Source organism: Arvicola amphibius, chromosome 2, assembly GCF_903992535.2.
Source record: "Arvicola amphibius chromosome 2, mArvAmp1.2, whole genome shotgun sequence".
Classification (NCBI taxonomy): Eukaryota; Metazoa; Chordata; class Mammalia; order Rodentia; family Cricetidae; genus Arvicola; species Arvicola amphibius.
Genome location: NC_052048.2, coordinates 104,723,173 through 104,735,306, shown reverse-complemented (window position 1 = coordinate 104,735,306; position 12,134 = coordinate 104,723,173). Strand labels below are relative to the sequence as shown.

Genomic DNA, 12,134 nt, shown 5'->3' with positions numbered 1-12,134 from the left:
TAAACTCAGGCTCTATAACTGAGGATGACCTTGAACTCTTCTTCATTATGTTTCTACCTGCTGAATGCTGGGATTACAGGCATGGACCACCATCATCCTTTGCTTATACAGTGGTGAGGTATGAACCCAGGGCTTTATGTATGGTAGGCAAACACTCTACAAATGAAGTGAAATCCTCAGCCCCAGAAATTAATAAAAATTAAACACAACTAAGAACTCTGTCCTTAGGCACAGTAGCCTACTAAAGGCGGCTTGTATCTATTATGTGGGTCAGTGCACAAAGGACCTCCTGTCATTCTAGAAAGTTCTGTTGGACAGTATGTAGTCACTCATTTTACAGTCAACTTTATTTCCACCTATCAGAAGGTATTTGCACTGACCCCACCCCCAACACACACAAACAAAGATCACATAGGAGGAGTATATCAAATCACTCTGTATCATTAGAATGGTCTTCATTTTTTAAATAGGGAAACAGGAGTTTATACATCTTAATTATCAATACAAGCAATCTATGAACTTGTGGTACTCAGATAATTTCAGAGGGAGTCAGATGAAATACAGCAGTTAGAAGAACGATCTGCAAAAATGCAGCAAAGGACTGGAACACATTATGTGTGAGCATTGTCAGACTGTCACTCTGGGAGAGCACAGGTCATGGTTAAGAAGTGGTTAAGCATATCAGAAATGCAAACAAGTTAAATCCAGGAGTGCTCCCCAGTCCTCTCATGCCTGCAAGCAGTCTCTGCCCTATCTGTCAAAAACTTCCAACCCAGAAAAATCTAGAAGAGAATCACAGCCTCTTCTGAATGTGTCAGAAAAACAATTCTCCAAAATTCTTGTTAATAAATTTCCAAAGGGAACATCTACTTTATTTACAATTTTGTTCATTTTTCTCCAGCAAACTATACATTCCTGAAATTTCTACAAGATTAAAACCTCAGATTTACAATTAAAGTCCAGCATACGTGCCTATGACTGACTAGACTTTCTGTTCCAGGGGATTGCACCTTACACTGCATAGGGCCTGGCATCTGGTATGGGCCCAAAGCACCCAAAACGCTAAAGGCTCTTGCTTTTCAGAATCACCCCAGAGGAGTCAAGGAGGAGATAAAAATGGGCTAATTCTTAGTAAATAGGAGAGGCCAGATTTGACAAACAATGAAATATGAAGAACATTCAGACAACTATATGTCATGAAAGGAAAATGTCTAGTGCAACAACCACAAAGAGTATGTCTTTGTGTGTGTGTTTGTAAATTTATATAAATAAATTTATACCTAAAACAATAAAAATGCAGATAGACTTAAAATGCTTCTAAAATACATACTCAAAATTAAGAGGAATACAAAATTTTCATTAGGCTAGAATGCATCGAATACACTATATAATTTCAACACTCTTTCCCAATAAGAAACAACTAATTCTCCTCTTTTCCAAGTAAGCAGCATCATTCAGTAGATTTTGATATCTGAATTGAATGCTCCATAATTTCTATGTGAGGAGTGAAGTGTACTTCAAGATCTTGCACAGAATTTAAAATATTCCCCACGTTTGTCATGATGAAAATGTAACAACTCTCAAGTTAGCTCTAAGTGAAGGATGGAGAGCAAGCTCTCCTTGCGGAGGAAGGACCCAGAGCTTCCTTCCTGTGTCCAGGCTTAGCAGGTGAATTGCTGCAGCACAACCATATTCACAGTGGGTATCCAGGAACTGCAGCCAATTCAACGTGAGCAAGATGCCAGTGTCTGCTGAAGCCAGGCTCTTTCATGAACTTGCTGACATTTCAAATGAGTCCCTGGACACTCTGAAAGGCAGATCCCCACTGAGAAAGCCAGGAATGGCTTACTTTTTGATGGACTTTTTTCATTGCCATGTAAGACTTTGGGAGATCTTGTCTGCATTTACTTTTTGTTTCATTTTTAATAGATGGCGATGAAGCTAAAAAGACGGCTCAGCGGCTAAGAGCACTGGCAGCTTTTCCTTGGAACCTGGGTTCAATTTCCAGCATCCACATGGTGGCCCACAATGGTCTATAACTCTAGTTTCTGGGGATCTGATGCCCTCTTCTGGATTCCTCAAGTATCAGGCACAGACACCATGGCACATAAACAAGACAGGTGAAAAACAGTCATACATATAAATGTTTTAAAAAAGATAAGATGTTAGTGAATATTTCAGGAATTTTATTTTATATGTAGGATAGAGGAGAGAGTTTGAAAGTGGCCTTCTCTGTCTGGCTGAACCTACTGCCCCTGCAGGTGGTGACAAGCGTCTCCCACAAATCCATGTGCATGGACAGCTCAGTTCCCGTTCTGTTCTGTCCTGAAAACTACATTCCTGTCAAGGATGGTTGCTGCTGGATGCCTGTGAGCAGTCATTGTTTCAACATTGGCCCACATGCTGATTCATGATGGTCACACACGCCCTGGCCAGGTGGCTGTAGACCCAGGCATGGTAGGAGTGCTGGAAGGTGGGAGTCATCTTTGTAACACATGCTCCCTTTCTGTTCTGTAGGGGACCAGAAAGCAGGGAAGATACTGGATCCAAACTCTAGGCTTTCCCAAACCCTCTCCAGGAATCTCTTGTGGATACAGCCTCCTCTATCCTTCTGCTAGAGTTCAGGCTTTGGACACTACCACTCCAGGGTATTGCTTGTGGCTCTGCCAACTAATCCCTGTCGAGTATTAGGACAATGTCTAACTCGATACCTTACCATGGACTACATCTTTGCTGTCATCTCTAGTTGCGATCTCTAGCTGTATCCTCTTTCCTATGTTGGGCAAGTTATTTGTGGTAGCATAGAATTTGTGCCCATGATGCACACTTCTTGGTATGAATGTATCCCCAACATTCATTGTTGCCCTGACTAACCCACAAATGTAGCCCAAGTTCACCTGATTTTTGTGGTACATTTTTGGCCTGTCCCAATAACCTAGTACCCCTTCTTTTGTCTGGTTTGTCCTCTGATGACCCCTGGAATAGTGTAGGGTTTCCCTTTGGTCTGCTGTGAGTACATGAACATGACTTCCTGGAGCAGGGGTGGTACAACTTGGGTCTTATCTCTAGGTATGAACTGAATAGTTTTGAAATGATTGAACAAATGCATGGATGAATGAATGAAAGAATTTTACCCATTCTGAGTAATTCCTGAAAATGTCTTCTCATGGTTTGTACTTAGGAAGACTGTGAGCTTCTAGACTGTCTTTGTTTCCAAGGGAACCCTGGGATCTGAGGACATGGATGGCAGTGGACCAAGGTGGCTGGGGGAGCTTTGGGTATAAGGGTTAAATGAGGAACATATGAGAACTAAGATGATTCATTCTGCAAAGAGAAGCAATCATGATAGAAACCCATGATCTAAAGGCTTACAGAACACATTGTGTGGACATGTTAGATATAGCACAACAAGACATTCCATACATGCTTTCAGATTCCCACTTCCCCACACTATCTAACCGTGTTCATGCTCAGTGTCCTACCCCTTCTGTTCTATTATCTTCATCATCATCATCTTCTTCTTCCTCCCCCTCTTCTTCTTAACAGGCTCTCACTGTGTAGCCCAGGCTAGCCTTGAATTTGCCATCTTCCTGCTTCAGCAGAGGGCTGAGATGATAGGCGTGTGCTATCACATGCCTTAGAGAATACGGCACTAAGTTTTTCCCAAAGACCTTTGAGTGAACGAGGTTATTTCAGTGACTTTTCAAAGAGCAAGGGATGCTGCCATTTCAGAAACATCAATGACCTTGTTCATTTCCCCTTTTCTGAGTCTCAGCTGCTGGATGCTTTCTAAAGACTGCTAGACCTTGACACTGTTGGTTATACTGACATCCACTGAATGCCTTCTGAGCTACCCCAGTGCAAGGTTAGGCTACAGATAAAGAAACTAAGGCAAAGAAAAGATGACTTTCTGCTAGGCTAGAGGGTCTATGCTCTGCATTTCATGTTCCAGCATGTTCTTCACAAAAAGAGTATGTTCTGATCACGATGCCTGCTTTCCTTGTATTACCTGAATCTCATTTTTTTACTCTGTGAAATTTACTATAATCTGCGTTGAAGGTGATGTACAAACACACAACAGAGATAAGCTCCATCTGAAGAATCTCTGAGGTTTGCGCAGCATAGACCTACGTACACTGTTTATTTGGTGTGTGTGTGTGTGTGTGTGTGTGTGTGTGTGTGTGTTTAGTTACAGGGGATTAAGATTGATGTTCCCACTTACTCATCCCATACATCCACACTTCTGAAGAAGAGAAAATGGGAAGAAGATTCAGGGCAGGGAACTCCCAAGGATAACTGTCAGGCTATGAACTCTCCTATGGCCCTCTATTGGATCCTAGGAGTTATATTGAGGAGGGTTTCCCATACGGCATGAACACACATCAGAGGGGCAGAGAGGAGACAGGCTGTTTTGCTTTACCTCTTTGACAGGGATGCAGTGAGCCATTCCCTGAGTAATCCACTTCAGCTTATCAGGTACTGATTTGTATATTCATCTGTGTGTGCAAGGCTAAAGCAAACTACAAACACTAATTCTAGGATTCTTCTATATCTGGCTCAAGTGTAAATAGAAGCCTGTCCAACTGGGGCCACTGTAAGCAAGCCCTCAGCTCCTGTCTGAAGCTGGTTTTCTTGACTTAGACTGGTTACTGAGATGGTTAAGACCCATATAGGTCAGCATCTGCCAGTGTCTGCCATTGAACATGACTCCCATACAGGAATGGGTCCTTGACCAGAAGGCTATGGCCCTTCAAAGAGGCTACAATGCTGTGGCTGCCTTTTTATGCACACCCTTTGGAGAATTTTAGAAAATGACATTTCAAAAGGAGAAAAGTACCTTTAGGATCATACTTTACAGTAGGATAGTGCCCCTCAAAGGTCACCTTACTTCTTAGTTTGATACTTTGCTACTTGTGGCTGCAATCTCACAGCCAGGGTGGGTAGGGAAGTACTTGGCTGAAAATTCATCCCTTCTCTGGCCCTCAAGTCTCCCTCCCCCCAGGACATGTCATATACTTAACAGAGACACAAGGGACCTAGGAGCCATTCCATAGTGTTGGTAAGATTCATGTATCATTTTAATACATTTTTAGTTTACACATTGTACATAATTAAGCACAAAATCACTGAATTCTTCTTAAAACTATCCCACAGTGGCTGTTCTAGATGAATGAACAAAGTGCTACTTATTAAGTCTAAGAGTTTGGCCAATGGGTTTTTGGGCAACTTTCTTGTCCATGGCTAAATGTTCTTCTAAGGGTCACCTATAAAATGTAAGTATTGGAAATGATAACAGGAAAATTTCTAAAAATTTCCACGTAGTAGCTGAAGTCACTGGAAGCCACTTGCTAACATCATGATTGATGATGAGTGTTATATGAATAACAATCAGGGACTCAGCTCAGTTCTCATTCAGGTGAGATGCTACTGCACAAACTGACTGAGGCTTTCAGGAACATCAACACTGCAAGAGTCGTGAGTTACTTTAAGCTGTAGTACAACCAAAAGAGGATGTTTATGCTGCTCTGTTTGAGAAAGCTCCCCCAGAAAACTTTCCTGACTTTTAAAAGGAAGCAACTGACTGAGAGGCATCAATGAAAAGGCTGAGAGAAAGGGCTATCATGACGGTGTATTTATTTATTTTGTGTGTAGAGAACAAATTGTCAGTGGCTGTTCAAATTTTAGTCTCTTTAAAGAAGACACCAAATTTTTAGTTTTGAAGTTCCATTATCAGAAACAAACCATTTTAGGAAATTAGTCAAGTTTAGATTTCCCAGCAGAGGTCAAGCCAAAAAGGACTTATTTGCAAAGACAAACATAGAAAATGTGTGTATAACTTTTAGATGATCCCAAACCAGGCAAAGGTATCTGTTTTTCTGGATGGTGCAGCTTCCTGGCAGAAGGGGAAAAGAAGGGCGCTGGCCAAAACTACGCTGTCTGGAAGATGTGAGTGCAGTTCCTTCCCTGAGGGTGCTGATGAGGACCAGCCATCTCCCAAGATGGAGTGAGACAAAGAGAACTCTGGTCTGGAGAAACAGCAGGTCTGCCTGAAAGTTTAGATGACCGAAGACATCAAGCCCAACCCTAAAAGATGTAAGCCCATGTCATCTGACTACACTGTCAGAGAATGTTCTCGTCTCAGGTCTCAAGACACTAAGCAGTCAGAATGCACAAGCAGCATGGAAGCAGCTTCTTGTTTACAGGTGGCTGCAACTGGAGACACACCAGGCTTTGCAAAGAGCTCCTCATCAAGGAAGTCAAAAGAAGGTTGCCACATCCTGATGTGCTGACCAAGATCCAAGTGCAGTTGGTCACATTCTGACCGTGAGGGAAATGTGGGTTGAAGCCGTGACAAAAGATGCCCGAGCAAACTGTGCCGGGGTTGCTGCTCCTAAGGCTGCTGCTTTGATGTGCTAAAGCTATGTGTCCGCCAGGCACTGATTCAAGCGCTGCTAGACTGCCAGACCCTCCAGCTGCCTACAGTTAGCTCAGGAAGACAGCGGCAAGGCAAGAGTCCTGCGTGCGACAGGAGGGCTAGTTCAGGAAGTCACTGAACATGAGCAGCTGGTCTATGGCACTAGGGCCCTGGACAGGGAGCCTGAAAAAGATGACATGTGTGTCAAAGAGAAGGCTGCACTCAGGTCACCCCTGAACTATAGACATGGGGCGAGGGCACGGGATGGTCGGGAGGGGGCAGCATATTCACAGCCACACACAGCATACACTGGCAGGAAAGGTCAGGTAAGCAAAGGCTATCATTTGAGGGGCAGTGGCTATCATCACGCTGTGCTGTCAGGTTTGGACTTTTATCCCTACAGATACCACCAAGTCCACCCTGGCTGGAGTGGAGAGGTTTCAGTGCTCTTTTCACATTTTCACTGGCTCCTTCTAGTCTGCTAGGAACTGAGTTCATAAACTTGATTACAAAGGAGAGCAGCCTCAGTCTGCTGGTGCTGGCACTGGGCTCACAGTTTTGCCAGATTTATGTTTAAAAGTTACAATACGGAGAAGAGGAGAGGGAGCTATGGCTGCTGTGTATGTGTGCGCACACGTGTACACGTGCGTGTGTGTGCTAACACCACACAGAACCTGAGCTGAACCATCATTGGCCTGAGCAGTGTTTACAACGAGGATTACAAGTTTATGGAACAGGCTGTTACCAGGCCCTTGGCGTCCATGTTTTAAAATCTTACACACTAATTTTCTGAAAGTCTGAGTAACTCTGAAACACTTTTCTTGAAGACAAGAGATTCTGGATAGAAAGGTTATGATAGCAAAGGACCAGAGACTATCCAACCGAATCAGAAACAAATACCACAGACAACTCACTGGTAAGCAGCACACTACTTTCTGTGAACTAACAACAAAGAGATTTTGAAGGAGAGTTAGTGTCATGAATGCTTACTTGAGCTCTTGTGAACTGGTGGCCAGCATACTTCGAATGCTTTTGTCCGCCAGAGGGCAGCCAGACAGACTGTAAGACAGGCCAGGAGACACAGTGAGTGAACCCCTAGACAGCAGCAACACCCGAACAACACAACACAAAGTTGAAAATAAAAAAGTTCAATGCAGAAGAGCAATGGGCCAAGTGCTGTATACTGATTAACTATGAATGTCATTGAGCATATGTTTTAGAAAGCATTTCTGTTAATAATCATTTTTTTAAAATCACAACATAATACATGTTTCCTTTGGTTTAAATTTTTGAGAAGAATTTTGAAAGTTTAGTAGTCTAACAGTCATTGTGTAACTTAGCATGTTTTTGAAGGGCAGCATACAGCACTCAGAGGGTTGACACAGAATTTAACATTTGTACTTTGACAGCATTGTTGAGGTAAGCTGAAAACAATAAATTGAAAAGACAGAATCCACCATGAGAAAAATGAAGTCACACCTTCTGTGTGAGGCGTAATTACCAGTCACATGACCACTCCCATCACACCCTGGAGTTGGACATCTGCCACCAAACAAAAACAAAGACAGCCAGAATAGTAAGTATGTTTAAAAAAAAAGCTTTAAAAAATTTCATTGTTTCCAGTTTAGCTGCAATGTCTGCAAGGGGAGTAAAGCATCCTAGAGAAAGCTGCAAAATGCACAGGGTTAAATGAAATGACGCCTTCACACAGTAGAGCATCATTGAGAACAAGCAGGTGCAAGGCAGCCTCTGGCTCTGCTCAACTGGCAGCTGGAGATTCCTGGGTCGCAAATGTGCATGCTCACACGGCAAGGCATATACATGTCTGTGCTTTAAAAGTAAGCCAGAGAAGGGAGAGGTAAGAGCCAGCATGTCATCTTATCATATGCTTACGTTATTAAGTCCTTTTTGCTTTCCTTGCACTGGGGGTACTTGGGTTTGGGGCTTGGAATAGTCACTTCCCCTGGATACCTTCTTTCTTCGAGGGCCTCCTGGAATGGGTCCAAGTCTTCTGGCTGTAGACAGAACACAGCTTCAGAACCACACACAGCAACAACACTCACTAGATGAAGGTTTAGGGGCTACAGGGTTTCCCTGTCTGTTCTTTTGACTCTCTTATATTTAAAACCCAAATGTATCTTTGTTGTGATAAGGGGGGCCCTTCTGAAAACACAAGCTGAACTGTCCACGGGCTGCTAAAACTTTACAGGGCTCTTGCTCAGGACCAGTGGATGTTCTAGAAGTCAGAGAAATCATGTCACCTGGTCTTTTCTGTATCTAGTGTCCAGGGGAGAGCTGTATGTGCAAGGCTAGTATAGGGGACACCTTTTATTAAGAGGGACCTGTTAATCTAATGCTCTGCCTGAAAACATTATAGAATAGACCTTTCCCACTCACTGGTCAGTGTTTCACCTACACGTACTTTTCTATGTCAAGGCAATGGAAGACCAATTATGTTAATGTTATAATTTAAATTATTTTTTTAAATAAAGTAGCTACTTTTGATGAGTCTACACACAGTAACCTAGATTTTTCTAGAAAGTTCAATGTTCAGCATATATGTTTCCTAAGTCCATGCTACAAGCTGAAAGGCAAGTTTACTTCTGAGATAGTCTATGAAGAAGAGGTTTTTGTCACTGGAGGAAGGCTTAATTTTTATTAAAATAAATTCAGGGATTCAACTACCATTTCTTTCTTGATTGTCATGGCTTAACTGTGGGAAAAAAGAATGCTTAAATTTATCTTGCTACTCAAATATAATTCAGTTTAAAGACTGAAGGTAAGAGCCTAAAGTGGTTTAAATAAAAAAGGATCACAGATTTGAATACTTGGTCACCAGTTGGTAGAACTGTTTGGAAAGCATTAATGAGGCCTTGTTGGAGGAGGTGTATTAGTTGGGCTGGGCTCTGAGGCTGGAAACACCTCCTGGCACCCTCAGTGTACTTCTGATACCTACTTGGGGTTTAAGATGCAAGCCCTTAGCTGTTCCTGCTGCCATACCTTCTCTCTGCCATTGCGAACTCTAACTTTCTGAAACTGGAAGGCCATTTTAACACTCTCAAATATAAGTTGCCTTGGTCATGTTTGATAGAAACAATAGAAAAGGAACTAAGCAGAGCCTCTGCTGAGTGAGACAGTGTGTACCTCTATCTCCAGTGTTGAGCAGGGAAAGGCAGGGAGACTACGTAACTTTGAGGTCAGTCAGGACTACACAGCACAAAAAACAAAAGGCTCAAGGGAAGGCCTCTCTCTCTACCTGTTCCTTTTCCAGTGTAAGGCAGTGTTGGTTTGATAAGTGGGCTCTACTCATATTTTTATTCAATGTATAAAGATGTCAGAACTTTCAGATTTGAGCATTGAAAAACTTCTCCAGTAAAGAAAAGAAATTCTTGGGGCTGGGGAGATGGCTGAGTGTGTAAGAGTGGCTTGCCCTGTAAGCACAAGGACCTAAGTTTGAATCCCAGGCACCCTTGTAAAAATCTGGGAATGGTTGTGGGTACCATTAACTCCAGCATTGGGAAAGGAGAAAGAATACCAAGAGTCCACTGGTAAGCCAGCCAAGTCATGGTGAGCACCCTGTTAAATGAGAGAGCCTGTCTAAAAGCAGCAAGGAAAAAGGTGGCACAGGAAGATACCTGACTTCCTGTTCTGAGCTCTGTGTGTGGGTGTACCTGTATATGCAATACCCATAAGCACACAAGAAGGAAATGGTCTTGTCCAGTGAACAGTAGTAACTAATCTGAAAGTCCACACTACTTGAAAACATATGCTCTAACATGGGAATCTTAGAAACGGTGACACAAACATGGAGTCAGAGGACTGTTCTAAGGTACACTAGCAAGAAGTACAGCCTGGATGCTTGAGCTTATTTGTAGCACACAGTTAATATGTTTTTTTATTTTATTTTATATTTAATTAAGTTGGGCCTCACTATATGGCTCAAGTTAGCCTCGAACTCTCCTATTTATTTTAAAACAATATTTTCTCATTTCACATGCCAATCCCACTTCCCCTCACTCCCCTCACCACCACCAATCCACTCCTCTGAGAGGGTAAGGCTTCCCCTTTGAGGCAGGACCAAAGGCTTAGAACTCTTGACCTTCCTGTCTATACTGCCCCAGGAAAATGCAGCACTGTTTTGTTTGAAAATAAAATAATATGCTTTTTTTCTGTATTTTGTAGAGAAACCATTTGTAATGATGTACACTTATTAGAAAATAAAATCTGAAGGACCCCATAGTCTGTTTCTCTCAAATTGGTGTCAATTATACATTTCCCAAGTCAACCAAAAATGTTCCCCACGTCCCTGTGGTAATATTTAGGGGAAAAATGCACTTTCTCTTGAAGAGTGTACAAAAACTCTTCTTCACCAATGCCCCTCTTGGGCTCATATCAAATACAGGAAGGGTCAAGGAGAAGGACTTACGGTGATCTCTTTGGGGTCATCCTCGTCCACCCTCCGAGGCTTCATCTTAGTGTAGTCTACAGGTAAGTCCCAGCAATCTGCCTCACTCAGCTGAAAGCACCTGCTGCTCATCACTGCCTGCTGCTGAGGGGACATGGGCTCCAGGGGGGTCAGAACTGGGCAGCAGCTGTCTCGAGGCCTTTGCTTGTTCATGCTCAGGTCCAGGGTGCCATTCTCATCCACTTCCATGTCTGGGTTCTGCTGAAAGAAAGATGTATCACCCAGAAGGTGTGACAGGATGACCATTAGCTAAGACTGACTTTGCCAGCATAACCCTCCATTCCCCGCACCCCACTAACACACATGTGAACCACCATGGTCTGTAGGCAAGCCTGCTACCACAGGCTTCCCATAGAAACTGCTTGGAAGATTCACCCATCCATGCATCTATCATCTATCTATATACCCATCCATTTATCATCTATCTAACTATTCACCCCCTTCCTCCTTCCCTCCCTCCCTCCCTATCTATCATCTATCATCTATTCATCCATGTATTCATCTATCCTTCACCCATCCATCCATCCTTCCTAGATCCATCCTCCACCCTATCATACATCCATAATATACCATCTTAACTTTTCCCCTTCATTTCACTGATGGCAATCATTACAAAGTGAGTGAGAAGGAAAAGGAAAATACTTGAATGTTGATGGAAGGATGGAGAAGGAACTAGAATTTTCCTTCTGACTTTAAATCTGGTACCATGAGATTTCCATTTCAAAACAGGTGATATGCACTACTGTTCCCAAGACCTAATAGGGATTCAGTTCTGAGTTGATCTGGGTGTCCTCATATCTGCTACTGAGTCAAATGGGTAAAACATGAAAAGTGAGACCACATGCGTGCGCGCACTCACACACTGATGCACTGAAAGAGGCCAAGCTCTTCAAAGTCTGCTTTGTGGGCAGAGGAGTGAAGGTATTAAGAGGGCAGTGGACAAGCACAGTCAAAACAGCCCTCTATCTTCCCAGGAGACTTCACTCTCTCAAGGAAAAAATGTGACCTCCAGCTGGAGTGACCCTGTGGCATCTAATGTCTAGCCACCTCTTCTTCTGGTTAGGTAGGTAGAGGACACAGGGGACAAGGGTCCTGTCCTTGGAGCTGTGCTCTTCATATATTTTCAGTGTTGTTCTGCCAGAACTCTGAAAAGCACCCAGACTCTAAGCTCTGATACTAGTTTAGATGCATCATATTGGAACCATTATCCCAAGAGTAGTACTCTAATTTTTTAAAAATGACAAAACAACCCTA

The 12,134-nt window shown here is 42.9% G+C and overlaps 1 protein-coding gene across 7 annotated transcripts in view; it reads right to left on the bottom strand.

Moving 5' to 3' along the window:
* Positions 1 to 12,134, bottom strand: part of Myt1l (myelin transcription factor 1 like) — a 137,672-nt gene that overhangs the window by 55,108 nt on the left and 70,430 nt on the right. For all 7 annotated transcript variants that reach the window (XM_038319056.1, XM_038319057.1, XM_038319052.1 and 4 more), the window contains 3 exons: positions 10,842 to 11,078; positions 8,309 to 8,430; positions 7,406 to 7,474 (listed from right to left, as the gene is read on the bottom strand). In XM_038319056.1, coding sequence (XP_038174984.1) covers positions 7,406 to 7,474; positions 8,309 to 8,430; positions 10,842 to 11,078 — 428 coding nt within the window. The remainder of the gene's footprint in view (positions 1 to 7,405; positions 7,475 to 8,308; positions 8,431 to 10,841; positions 11,079 to 12,134) is intronic.